At 38.3% G+C, this 14626-nt stretch overlaps 1 protein-coding gene across 1 annotated transcript; it reads right to left on the bottom strand.

Moving 5' to 3' along the window:
* Positions 1-4275: 4275 nt before the first annotated feature.
* zgc:112083 lies at positions 4276-12916 on the bottom strand. Its single transcript, XM_042486673.1, has 10 exons — positions 12861-12916; positions 11345-11547; positions 10038-10264; positions 9827-9941; positions 9584-9736; positions 9415-9489; positions 8523-8643; positions 6939-7077; positions 6731-6855; positions 4276-6391 (listed from the first exon to the last, which is right to left on the bottom strand). The coding sequence occupies exons 2-10, from the start codon at positions 11493-11495 to the stop codon at positions 5959-5961; spliced, it is 1539 nt and encodes a 512-aa protein (XP_042342607.1). The 5' UTR covers positions 11496-11547; positions 12861-12916; the 3' UTR covers positions 4276-5958.
* Positions 12917-14626: the final 1710 nt, after the last annotated feature.

Here is a 14626-nt window from a genome sequence, read left to right on the forward strand (position 1 = left end):
GCCTGTGATTTCCAAAGAGAATTATCTGAAGGTAATAGTGTATGTTTTACATTTTGTATTCTTAAAAATATTTATGTACAGGGTGTTAGGTGGCTCAGTGGTTAAAGCAGGCGTCCCATAAATGAAGGCAGTGTCCTTGCTGCAGCAGTCCAGCTTGTGGCCCTTTGCTGCATGTCATCCCCTCTTTCTCTCCCCCCTTCACGCTAGCAATCTCCTGTCCTAGCTAATAAAAGCAAAAATGCCAAGGTGTAAGACATAATAGTGTTTATAATTCTTTGAATTATTTTAATAATAATAATTCTTTTTCATGATTCATGCTGTTTGTGTGTGGACTGTAAAGTCAATCTCAGATCTAGAAATAGATCCATGAGCCCAGTGGTGTTTGGTTACTATATTACCTTTTTCCTGGACAAGAAAAGCTCCATCTTGCCAGTACTGAGCTACACATTACATCAAACCAGTGCAACCAGTTGCCTTTCAACCAGCCTCATTTATGCCAGGACCCGCCAATTCAATTACCTCGAGCCCCGAAACACACTCCACAGTCTGGTATGACCCTCCAGTTACAAGATTTGATCTCTGCTTCCAGCATTTTGTTCAAAGGAACAATTTAGATATTTTGAAGTGGGGCTGTATGGGTTTTTTATCCATAGTTGGTATATTACACACAGTAGGTGTCAAGTGACACTTCTCCAGTTTGGAGAAAGCCAGAGTCCAAAACGGGAGCTGGGGAATGTGCTGCTGTGGAGGGGTCAACAGCAAAATGTATTTTAGCCACCTAAAAAAAGTCCTACCTTAAAATATAAATATAATTTTACGTGTTCGCTATATTAAGAGTATTTTTACTGCTTTAGCCTAATGTCAGACAGTGATTTCCAACTGAAGCCATTATATCGCTTTCTTTAAACACAGCCTCCATTGACTAAAATAGTGATTTAACATCGCTGAGCACAGGAGCGGCTGGTCAACTGATGCCTCAACAGTTATTTTGTTTGTCTTTTTGTGTGACTCTGGTGTTTAAAAGGGTTAGTTATAACTCAAAAAAGTCACACAACAATGGAAACTAAGTGACTGAGGCAGCGGTAGCGGTAATATAGCCGTTCATGTCAATGTACTCTGGAGATTCGATTAAAGCAAAGATGGAGAAGTGAAGACATTCACACCTTCCCCATTAGACTGAGCTGTGTGACAGGAAGATTAAGCAGTGAAAATGCTCACATTATAGTGTACACATAAACTGTTACTGTTTTTTTTAAGTGAGACTTTTTTTGGGTGCCTAAAATTTGTTTTGCTGCTGCCCTGTGTCCGAGCTCCAGCCTGTTTCTCAAAGCTGAGGATGTGCCGACTGACACTACTGTATGTAAAACACTATGAATATGTAGCACATACAAACCCACTTAAAAAAATCTGAAATGTCCCTATAAGATGCAGCATGTCTTTGTTAAAACTGACATGATAAATACATTTTTTAGATTCAGTGTGACCTCCAAAAAATGTCCATAAATCAGCAAGCTAATGTTTGTAAGCTATGTTTTGTTTTGTTTTTTTTACGTTCTTTCATGTCAAAGTAATCCAGTGATAGTTGTCCACTGAAACACTGAAAACAAGAACTAATAATAGCTAATTCAGCATGCATTTAACAGTGCCAATATGCCAAAATATAAACAAAAATTATACACTAAGAAAAGAAAGCTCAAGTTTAGGTGCTGCTCAAACTGTCAGACTTAAAAAAAACCTCTGCTCTAGAATAAACCATCCTTTCTCGTACTTCAGCAGTCCACTTCAGTCTGGTTCATCAACATCTTCACATGCACCAGCACACTCACCAGTATGCCCTCACTCCCATCCTGCACCAACCCTTGACCATCCCACCTGCTCCAATGGGAACGCAGGACTCTAACGTAAGAGGATACCGTGTTGTTACATTTAGTGATTTAATTCACAACTTTACTGATTCCCATCTAAAGCCATTTTAATGTTATTTCTACCATACTTTTAAACAAAGTGTCACTAAGAATATTTTCAAGTTAATCCCTTTCACATCTTGCTTCAGTTCGACAGGCACCTCCCCAGAGGAGCAGCAGGGCCCTCTTTTGCTCCTGTCACAGCGTTTCATAGAGCAGCACAGAAGCTTGTCAGGTCAACAGTAAGTCCAACATGCATCAATCAGCACTGACATGAAACTACTGCCTCACTTCTGTTAGCTTTTTAAAAGTCAGTGCTTACTTATGATGAATAGAATTATTTAATAACTGAATCACCACTAACAGTTTGTTGCAAAATGTTTATACATTTTTTTCAGAAACGAGGGAGATGGAGCGCAATGCACGTCAGTATCGCATGGAAGATTTATTACCACAAACAACTCAAGGTGGTTATCAAAGACATCAAAATTTTAGTGACATAAACGTATATACTTAGACAGATCTGGGATTTAAGTCAGTTAATGTGGATTTGGTGTGTGTGTGTGTGTGTTATTTATTTTTATTTGTCTTAATAAAACGTGTAAAAGGTTTATACAGTGACTTTCAGTTGGCAGACAACATGTACAAACTCAATTTTAAGGAGCTAAATATATAGAAAAATGTCCTTTAACATTTTGGACTCCTCTGATTTTTTTAATCCAAAACTAATTTTGTGCTTTACAAACTGTTTTTAAAAGACAATGCAGCAGAAACCCAACAGCCTCCATCGAGAACAGACACCCGAGTACCCTTCCAACAGTCAACCTGAGAGAGTGCAACAAAAGGAATCAGACCAGCCCTTCTACGTACGCTCAGATATCGGTGAGCTTAAAGCCATCGTTTCAGAAACACTTAAAGCCGTGAGCGGATAATGAGACAATGGGCCTGTGATAGACTTTGTGGTGATTTTGCTTTTTGTTGCTGTTGATTTAGTCATTTTGTATCTTTTTGGCTGTTTTGCCAATTTTTGTAGTTATTTTGTGTCTGTCTGTAGTTGTTTTAGAGGTAACTTTGTAGATTTTGTAGGGGAGAGTTCATTGTTTTGATATTTTGTATCCCTTTATAACCATATTGTCTTTTTTATTTTTTTGCATGTTTTTTTGGGTTTATTTTTTTTTTTCCTTTTTGTAGTTATTTTGTGTCTCCTTGAAGTTGTTTAGTGTATTTTTGCTGTAATTTTGTAGAATTTTTTTTTTCTAGATAACACTATAACGTTTTGTCGTTTTTGGAAATTTTGCCCCTTTTTGTAGTGATTTTCTCTTTGTAGTTGTTTCGTTCCTCTGTGAGGTAATTTTGTGGGGCCTTTTGATAATTTTGTCACTTTGTGGTAGTTTTGTGTGTCTTTGTTATCATATTGGTTTAGGTTTTTTTTGGGGGGGGGGGCTTGTTGGCTTGTTGTTTTTAATCATTATGTGTTGCTTTTTGTCTGTTTTGCCTCTTTTGTAGTTCTTTTGTGTCTCTTTGAGGACGTTTTGAGTTTCCTCCTTGTCAGTATGTGTTCATTTTAGTGACATATAGCAGGTTGTAAGCCAGGGGGTGCCATGGACATGTTCCCTGTAGACCAGTTCAGTAATCCATCTATGCTTTTAGCAACAGTATTACCTGTTTAAGTATCATGTTATTGCTAAAGCTATTCTGCTTCTCATTTTGTTGATCCTCCATGTGGACACATATGCAAACATTAATGAGTTAGTTATCCCACTAACCTTTACACATCTTCACCAGCGCCTCACCATGACCATACCACCAAGAGGGAGAAACTGGAACACATGCCGAGCCTGCAGCAGAAAGAGAAACATGAGAAGGCGAAACACAGGGTCCAACATGTTGAAACAACATGGGATTTATGTCTTGGAGACATATCTTGGGATCAAATGATTGCTCCTGAACCTGACAGCAGGAAAAGGCAGCTCGAGTTTGACAGCTCCGTTAAAGTAAAAAGGGTGAAGCAGGAAATTGTAGCTCACCATTCTGCTTCTTTGAGGACTTTGCACACTGATACATCTCCGTCCAGACATACACACCCATCTCCACACACCATGCCACTGCAACATATAAACAGAGGTGATTTGTCTGTTGTTTATCCTAACAGTAGTAGATGTAATGTTACCAGAACTCCTGGGGGACTCATCTCTTGTCCAGGAGCTGAAATGCATCCTTACCAAACTGCATCATGGCAGCAAATGTGGAACGTTCACAAGAGAATGCATCTCCACCCGAGAAAAAACATCCGACAGGACTATTCACTTAATACCTGCAAAGCGATCAGGATACCTCTTGTAGTGCAGAGGCAAAAAGAGGCTTTCCATGGTTGCTTTACACCTCCTTTTTATTTCCCTCTGGCTCTGAGGCAGCAGGAGACTGTGTACCTTACAGGGAGGGAGTTTGTACAATCACAACATGAAAACGGTCATCTCCATCATCTTGGCTACTTGGCAGCATCCCACATGGGACCCTGAGTCACCAAGGCGTGCATGAGAAGAGGGAGAGCAGCAGTGACAGCCATCAGGCATTCATAGTACCATCTGAGAAAATGGGAAACTTTTGAATACTGTCTCAAGTCATTAACGGTATATTACGCAGGATTTTTCTACAGATCAATGTACAGACTAAAACAAAAGTAACCCAACTCAGTAATTTTTGTAGTGTTCAGGATGACGAAAAAACAAAAAAATGTGGGAAATGCCAGTCTGGGGTAACAGTAACCCACAATTCCTGCATAGTATACCTTTAACAACATAACTCTTCACACTAGAACAGCTTAAATTAGCAGCATTTAGTTCTTAATAAAGCATGATGGTCCTGACATTTGACATTAATATCTTGGATGGATTTTGGCAACTTTAAAGTCATACTTGGGCTGAAATTATCCCCTTGTTTATTTATTTCATTACTAATTTTTAAATTAAATATATTAAAAATGCTTGTGCTTGTTTACTTTTGAATTAGTTTAGTTTAGTTTAGTTTATGTTTGGAGAAAGAAAAGGTTTAAAAAATGTAAATCTGTAAACCTAAAACCAAAAATCAGCCGAGTTGAGAGATGAATGCTTCTGTACAAGATAAATGTGTCCTCCAAAGCTTTTTTCCACAGCTGATAATGCCAGGCGCTCCTCAGAAAACAGCCAGCCCACAGCTGGGTCAAAAGTGACAGTGAAGAGCAGCTGAAGCTTTTTAACCAAACTTAAAACCAAAGCATTTTTCAACTCTCAGTGCTCAGAAAAATAAATGAATAAAATAAAAAACAGGCACAGTGTGTGTGCTAACATTTGCTAACTAGAAGTAAATGCAAATTACAGCTGAGGCTAATGGAAATGCCATTATTTTTGGTAATAAACCAAAGCACTGGTCAAATTTACATTTTTGACCTGATGATGGCGCTAGATTAAAAGTCAGGACAGATGGTATCTCATCTGGACCAAAGTGGTGGATCAACTGACAAACTAACATTGCCATCCCTACAACAAGTGTGACTAAGAAAAAACAATATAATCCAAAGTGAGGAAAGCTTACTTTTTGTATCAAAAATGTATTTTGCATTTGTAACAATAAAATCAAGTGAAATTCAAAGGCTACCATAAAAGATAATGTCTTCTGAAATCTTCTGTCAGGCAACATCATGGAAATATCACAGGGAATGGGACGCAGTGTGTAAAGATCACGTAAAGAACATTTCATAAAACTAGCTTTGTAGTGCTTTTTAAGTCTTGTCATTCATCGTAGCGTTATGAGAATGATTAGCAGAATTAGCAGACGGGAGGCGTCACGAAGCCAAGCTGAGGCAACAGAGTTAATAATAGCTGCGATGATGACAATGTGGTCCCCAAAAGCAGTGAAGAAAAAAACACCTCCATGTAGCACCACTCTAAAAACACAGGAGACCACAAAAAAGTCTCCACTGGCTGCTCTACAGCAAAATACACTACAAGAGGCAAATTAATAATATGCATAACAGCTACAAGAGCGCCTATGATGGATGCAGTGCAGCGTGCAGGAATCACACCACATCCATGCCCAGGCCCCTCGCAACCTCCGTCAGGGCCTGGACCGCTCCGGATGTCCCGCTGCCTTCACAGTCCTCCTGAGATAATCCTCCAGGCTCCTCCTCAATGTGAGGGATTGTGCTCATGACACAATAGACAGGAGAGTCACTGCCTCTGGGGCTCGGCTGAGACGAAACGTCCTCACCTCCAGAGAGCTCTGTGGAGTCCGAGGAGGAGGAGCTGGAGGAGGGCGATGAGGAGCCTGCAGGAGAGCTTCGGCCGCTCTCTGGTGCGACTGCCGGTCTCTTGTTTCGGCTGCTGGTTCTCTGACTCTTCCGAAGGCTCTGTGGCTTTTTGGCCATGTTTTTCATGATCTCCTTTGTCACTTCAACGGTCTCAAAACGCACCATGTTTAGTTTTAGGAAGCCGTCTACATCCTTCCTGTATCTGTGAAGAAAGCACATGGAACAGCCACATATAAAACATTTATTATTTCAGTCTTTACTTCTAAATACTTTATTTACTTTATTACATTACACAAATAATGGATCTAAGAAGTGGTACTTTTTGAAGAGATGAATGGATGGATGATGATAATAATAATGATAAGCTGTAAACACAGAACAGTAATAATAACAACAATGATGATCATCACAATCAGATTAAGCTCAATCAAGACAGAATAAAAGAATAAATTAAAAGACAAAATAGACAAGATTATATTAAGCAGACTACATCACATAAAAGCAAGTCTACAAAAATGGGTAAAGAGTAGTCGGCTGTTACCTAAAGCGAGAATGTCCAGAGGGCCATTTCAGCTCATGCTTCTTGCGGAGGTGAAGTGTGAGAGTGTAACACCAGGAAAAGACCTTATCGCAGATATGGCATTTATACTTTGACATGCCCCCGACCTGTTGGTAAACATTATGTAATAATAAAAACAACAATAACTGTCAGCAAGGATGCAGCAGGTTGTAATGATGATCTGACAAACCTCGTGCACTCTCTTGAAGTGGTGGCTCATCGTTTGGAATGAGTAACAGGAATAATCACAACCCTCCACTGTGCAGTGATACACAGTCCCCTCATTATGAACCTCTGTGTGCTTTTGAAGATCGCGCGGGTTCTTAAATCTGTAAGAATATATATAATAACATGATTTCATGATGCTGATGAATCCAATACAGAAATATGTGAAAAGCAGATTCAAATGTACAGATTTTAAAAGTTGCGTTCGTATTACATTATGATTTTATTCGTATTTGTAACATGTAAAAGAGCCAAAGATTTTCTGCAAATAAGATTGGTTAAAAAATATACAAAAGATCCTTAAAGACATGAGAGAATGCCAAAATACTGAATTAATTAGTAACTAAATTGCTTTGCCATTGTTTGGTAATCAATGAAAAGAGAAAGGGTAACGATAAGGAAAGCCCTCCATAAAAGCTATATTTTCATAGTTCTATGGTAAAGCTCCTATTTGTTTCCATATTGAGCAGATGTTGATGTACAGTAAACGTATCCAAAGGAGCAGGTAACGTTCTGGGAAAAAATGACAGAGGATGGAAGAAAGAAGATGTTAACGAACTTAAAGGCAACTAGGCAATGTCAATCTCTTCTATTGATATTTCTGTCTTCAATAACTAGATTTGTTTTAAACTCATAAGTGGTTGTAAAGTTGACTTACGTACAAATAGGTAATGAGTGATAACTTTGATGATACATCAGTTTAAATATAAATGTTTTTATTTTAAAAGCTAACTTGATTTCTTGATGTTTATGAATGCCAAATTTACCTGAAGACATAATTTAAAAGGGGTTGTTTTCACTGTTGGGGAGTAACTGAATACAATCAAATACAAAATAGGAGTAAGAGTATTACATTACAGTTACAGTTTAAATTTGCAGTATTCTGAATACAGTTACTGCCTTTAAAAACAAATTATTTAAGGGTATTACTTCTTGTTTTTCCCTTTACAGCAAGTACTAACTGAGTGCATCACAAGCGAACATCGGTTTGAATGCACTGTTTTTTGTTCTTGTTCTTACTTGCTGCAAACAATGCAGTGCTGCTATTCTGAGCTGAACTTTTGTTTGACACCCTGTTTCTATTTATTCTTGCCACCTGCATTGAAAATTCTGCAATGGACAAAGTAAATCTGATTCATAAGTTGAAGAAATGCATACTAAATGGATTCAGAGGGGACACTCGTTTGCTGTTAGGACATGGAGCAAAATTCATATGAGGCATTTCCCATGAACTGATTTTTGTATTAGTTTGTGCAGCGCATTGGCAGGCTAGATGCATGTCGTGTGTTTTCTGCATGGAAATAAGAACCACACAAATGTGCTAGGTAAGGTGAGTCTGAAGTACTCCAAAAAGTATTTAGAACATATCAATAGATTTGAGTAATCTAAAGGAATACTTTACAAGTTGCATTTTAGGGCATGTATTGAGTGATCTGTAGTGGAATATATTTTATAAGTAACCCTACCAACATCTTACAAACTATTTCCGAGCTCTGATTTTGCTAAGGCGCAGCTAAAAAAATCTAATTAGCTGTTGTTGAAGGTCTACCTCTTGTCACAGAAGTCACATGGGAAAGGTCGCTCATCGCAGTGGCGGAATCGGATGTGGATCTTCAAAGCTGCCAAAGTGGTGCAGGTCATATCACAGAAAGGACATTTCACCTGATTCACTGGAAGTAAGAGGAAAAATCATAATTACAATGTCAAAAAGACAATAATTAGAATTTGTCCTCACAGACCAAAGCATTCATGAAAATGAAGCAACGTCAATATAATATTTAGTGGCGCAAAACATTGGATTCTTTGCCAGTATATGATATGCCAATATAAAAACAACTAATTGTGCTGATAACCAATACCGATATCAATATTTGCACTTTTTATCTCAACCTAATTTTCGCAATCATCAAGACTCCTTTGTAGTGGAATTAATATTATATTATGCATACTCTTGTCATGATGGCCCACCAGCAGATGGGGACATAAAATACAATGCTTTTTTCAATGTATTTATTTTCATTTTGCATTCATGGTGCAAAATGAAAAAAATACTAAGGGTCGATGTTTTGTACATGTTCCCCCCCAAAAAAAAAAAAGGTTTGTGATATCAGCAGAAATCAGCGTATTGGCTGATTCCCATATTTCATTTTAAAGCCAATATCTGCCGATAACGATGACATGCCAATATTATCGTGGCTGCCTGTTAAGATTTGAGTCGTTAGGGCGCCTGGTAGTTCAGTGGGTGGAGCAGGTGCCCCATGTACAAAGGCAATTGCCTTGCTGCAGTAGCCGCGGGTTCGCTTCCAGCTCGTGGCCCATTGCTGCATGACATCCTCTCTGTCTACCCCTCACATGCTTACATTCTGTCCTGTCAAACAACTGCAAAAACGCCAAAAAATAATCTTTAAAAAGAAAAGATTAGAGTTGTAGAAAATGATTACCATGCTGACGAACATGATCCCTCAAAAGCCTCTCACTGGAAAAAGCTTTGCCACAATGTTCACACACCAGTGACTCTGTTCAAATGAAACAGGAAAACGTGCAGAGGTCAGAATTTATGCAATACATATAGCACATCATCATCCTCGAAAAATGAAGTGTCCTTCTCACCAATAGGCTCGGCCTGTCTGTGTAGGTGGTCAAACAACTTTGTGTTGCTGGAGAACATGCTGCCACATGTCGGACATGCTACTAGTCTCTCCTGAGTGTGGCTCCGCATGTGTTCTCTCAAACGGTATCTGATTTTGAAGAAAGCATCACAGCCTGCCGTAGAAACGTGAGGTACAGACAAAGTTAGTCATAGAGTCAGACATACAGGGAACATCTCTTTGGCCTCCTCTTGTTCAATCATACCTGTCCAGCGGCAGAAGAGAGCCGCCTGCTGTTGTTGCAGGAGGGACTGTGGTTCTGCACTCTCAACGTGATTGTCCACATGTCGATAGAACCACTCAGGATTGTTGAATGAACTCTAAATAAAGACAAAAAATTAAATTCTATAAATTCTATAATAAAAGTGCTACCAATCATTCGATGGCAGATAGAGAAAAAACTTAAAAATACCCACATCGCAGTGCTCCCACTGGCAAACGTATCCATCTGATCCTTCAGGAACCAGGTTGTTGCTGTGCAAGCCTTGGTTGCAGCTGGGCAAATCAGGACGGGACTTGAGCAGCTGTGACCCGATGAACTTGAGCTTACCGTGGTAGTTGTGGAAGTAAGCATGGACCTCCAGCTCTCTAGGGCTACCCATGGATAGAAATTCACAACCATTCCAGAGACAAGCATACTCATCTACACAAAAAGATGGAAGGAGTAATTACTGCAATGAAGAAAGGACAATTATTACAGTACATACAGAGAGTATATCAAGGTTTAACTGAGTAGCACCGAGCAACTGCCTGAGAATTTATAAACAAAAACCTTTATGTCACTAATATATACAATGTAACTAAACCAGACAAGCTGTTGCCTAGTCCGTTAGTGCAGCTCAAAGTCCAACAACATCTAATCCAGAGTAACAAGTCATTGTCGATCACTGAGAAGACCTAGTTGGCAATGCTTCTGTTTAACTCTTACAGAAAAATTCAATCAAACATTGGAGAAACTGCTGGAGGCTTGGGCACAGAGGAGGCAAAAATGATTTGGGCAAAAAATAGTAGTTGCATCGCGAAGAAGCACAAATAATTTGTCACACAATCTGAGCATGAAAACCACACACTTGATCACGGCATGTTTCAGATGCAGCAGTTCATGGCAACAGTGCTTCTTAATGCCACAACAGTACCTAAAATGAGATACTGGACACTAGATGTGTCATTCTAATCTAAAATTATTATAACAAGTGCCTAAAAGGGTTTTGAACCACTATGGGTTAATTAAATGTTACTCAGTGTCATCATTGTCAATTTTCTGTTTATCGGTTTGTACACAGAATTATTAAGAGTTCCACTACAGGCAGAAAATCTGTTTGTTTCTGAGGTGACAATGTGACAATGATTTGTCTCGTGAGTAGCAGGAAAGCATTCTGCCAGTGACAATCATGTCTTTATTTGACTATGAATATATGTGCACACATGATGCTCATTTTACCTCAAAACATCTTGATCTAACTTACAACTGCTCCCAAGGACATATAACAAACGAGATCCCAGGACTGATTAAATCATTAAATCATGACACCCCACAGGTAAATACTGAACTTCTGTGATTGTTTTTGATGCTGTCGTATCTCTTCAGCAAAATTATACATTCAGTTGTGCTATGGTCTCTTGTGTAAAACAGTTCTTGAGCTTAATGGGACGTCCTGACCATGTGAAGGTTAGAATGACTAAACCTGACCCCTTGCATTTGTCCTGTATCCTCCTCACTTACCAAGCTCTTCTAAGGCATCACTCTCTCCCAGGTAGTCCTTTAAATGCAGTGACATGTGATCACTCAGCTCCTCCATGGTGTGGCCACGGAAGTCACATGAAGCCCACTCGCACCACACCTCAAACTTGTAAAGTCTCTTGGTTGTCATCATGATGGTGATCACTGTGCACTCAGCTGCTGCTGCTGCACACAATCCTGACCACCTAAACAGAAAAAGATACAGCAATAAACATTTAACAGAGAGACAAAAAATACACTGTATCAGGGTCCAACTTATGATAATTTTTGTTACAGATTAAGTCCTTAGATCCTGGATCAACATCTGTTTAGTTAATGCCATTTAAACTTCTAGGACCTGAAACTAAAAGTGGTTTGATTTCTTTTGAAAACATAGAGGTAAAGGCAATGCGCAACTTGGTAAGAAATGTCCCGTAAATTGCAAAAAAAAAAAAAGGTGACAAAATGACGAGAGATTGACTTGAAAATTAGCTGCGGGGAGATAATTTGATTTTATTTAAAAAATAATAATAATAGAAAAGAAAAACAGGATACTACATGTATAATTATTTATTTAAAATAATGCTACTGAAAAACACATACTTATTTTATTTTATTTTAGCACTTCCTTAAGGTAATGTTCTCATTTTGCTTTTTAACCTTTTTTTTCCTATTTTCATGTAATTTTCTTTATTTGCTGTATTCCTGTAATTTTGGAGGAAACCAAGCCAGTTTGCTCGGATTTCGAAAGAGTTAACTTGTAGATTGTTTTCTCTCAACTAATCGTTTGGTCATCAGAGTAGTTTAAAACATATCTCATGGTCAACAGTAACCTCCTCAAACGTCAAATTTGTGTCCTACCAATAACATCATTGCCAAACTCAAAAATATGAAATTCATTATAGGCAAACTCTCACTTTTAAAAAGCTGGAAATATAATAATCTGTGCATGTAAAAAAAAAAGGCGTAAGCGATTAACTGCTTAGCAAAACAGTTGCAGATTAACAGTGAGTCGATTAATTGACCTTTGCAGCACTAAAACTGTGTGCTACTACACCTTAGTGAAGGAGCGATTTCACTGTTTAGCATTCAGTGCTAAAGGTAGCTGTAAATTAAAAAAAACAGACTAACAAACTTTAAAAAACGATTTGATCGACGTTAGCTCAAGTTAGCTGACAAGTTATAATCAATCTTTACAGCTGAAGGTTACATAACCTAAAAAAACATCAGTATTCGTTTTTATCCCCAACTGTATTCTGTTAAAAGAACCCAGGATGTAGCTGACAGCACATTATTTCAATCTTAGTATATTGTGTTCATGTTATGGTTAGTATTTTGGCTAACAGTCGAGCTAACGCTGGACCTGTCACAGATACTTTGTCGCACTTTTTAAACAGCTTATCATCATTTTTAACCGTTTAAACATGAAACATGATTTGACGTCTTAATGGCGAATATATAATCACACACTGATGTTTCAGATACTTGTGATGCATTCAGTTTTGTTAATGTTTCTTACGAGTCTGGACGTTTCCCGCTGTAGCATCTGTTCCCTCCTCTGAGCTTGTCTGCTTTTGTTTATTTCCGGTCCCCATCACCGCCTAAACGGAAGTTGTTCTTCTTCGTCTGTTTAAGAATGTCACAATACCGCCAAGCAATGTACCGGAAGCCAAACAACTGATGTGATCTCAGTATAACCAAAGTATTATTTGATTTTACAGAAAACGTGTGACACTTTAAGAACGCGCCTTAGGCTAATATTAAAGACATTTAATTTTATTATATTCTCAAAAAAATATAAAAATGAAATAAAATAAAGTAGAACAGGCCATCATGGTTAGCAGCAGTGGTCTGATTTGTTACAGTGATGTTTCCCTTTCGTGTATATAAAACATCATCCGTCTGTAATTTCATCAAATAAATTCTTGGAATAGTTTTGGTTAATCCTTTTGTTTAAACATACAACTCACACATGGCCTGCAGTATGTTCTGTGAGCTGACCCTACTGCCTCTACTGAAGTTTTTCATGTGTAGTTTATGTCTGCAAGAATTACAAAGAATTACAAGAAATTCAGCTTGGGGAACACATTTGAGAACTGGAGGATCAGGGGAAGGAAATCTGAGCTACTTTGATCGGCCTGCAGCCATCATACTTTTTATTCACGTTCACGTGATTGTGCAAAAGATTTTATCCACTAGAGGTCCTCATTTGCTGACTATCAGCAACATGTCTCGCCTGTCCAAGACATACAATATTTTCATGAGGGTGCATGTCTCCTAATGTTAAGTCAATACAACTCAAGTCAAGTCATGCAATATTGTACACGATATCAGTGATACAGGTGTTCAAAATGTTGCAGTGCATGTTTTATCCACATTTTTCGCGTTGAAGAATGGAAAAGAGCAGACTCACAAAGTGGGAACTCCCATCTGTGTCCTCTCCTACGCTGCTGTTAACTGGCTGAACATTTAGTCTGCATATAAATTTTATGGCCAGTGGCTTGTTTGTACTATTTTTTTGTGGATGACAGTCACTTACTGCCTCAACATGACAAAAATTAAAAGCCATAGATGATATTTTGTGCAAAGTGAAACAAGAGGATGAATTCTTCACTCAAATTCTTTTAACACAATGTAAATAAGCTATGTAGGGGAGACTGTAACCAGCCAGACAAGTCTTTTATAGCAAGGACAGAGCTTAGGCAGCTCCAGTGCCATTGCTGATCTGTTATTCAATATTTCATGCTGCTCTGCAAACATAAGGGCCCATAACAACTGAATTATTCATGCAGTTTTATGTCAGGATGACTGATTCACAAGAAAATGACCACCAGCATTAAACACTGCTATAAGTAAATTAACTGAAAAACAATTAAATTGTGTTTCTGTTTTATATTTGTACTTTAATTCAAGATTAATCTTTTGTTTTAAGACGGGCTGTTTGCATTTCTTTATGAATCCCTGAACTTTAAGAAAAATGGAGAGCAATGCACCAATAAAATCTCATATTAAGAGAAAACACTCTGCAAATGGTTCTAAATGTTGCGTGAATTTTGAGGATCAAGACATTTGCAGGGCAAAACATGTCTACTCTTTAAATAACCTTACACACTGTGCTTAGTTTGGCCTCTGGGAGTGCTGTGGGAGGGAAAACCGGGCCTGAAAAAATGGTCTCAGAGGCCTATTTTTTAATGCTAGGTGAGGCTGCATTTGTGATCTGTGCGATATCCATCAGCTTATGCAGTTATACTTATGTGCTACTAATTTAAATCCTTGGTATTTTCT

This window comes from Plectropomus leopardus, chromosome 5, assembly GCF_008729295.1.
Source record: "Plectropomus leopardus isolate mb chromosome 5, YSFRI_Pleo_2.0, whole genome shotgun sequence".
Lineage (NCBI taxonomy): Eukaryota > Metazoa > Chordata > Actinopteri > Perciformes > Serranidae > Plectropomus > Plectropomus leopardus.

Coding starts and splice junctions, on each gene's coding strand:
- zgc:112083 (XM_042486673.1), bottom strand. CDS start 11,495: ATGATGACAACCAAGAGACTTTACAAGTTTGAGGTGTGGTGCGAGTGG. Junction 9,490..9,583: donor CAGACAGGCCGAGCCTATTG/GTGAGAAGGACA, acceptor TCATTTGAACAG/AGTCACTGGTGTGTGAACAT. Junction 6,856..6,938: donor ACTTCAAGAGAGTGCACGAG/GTTTGTCAGATC, acceptor GTTTACCAACAG/GTCGGGGGCATGTCAAAGTA.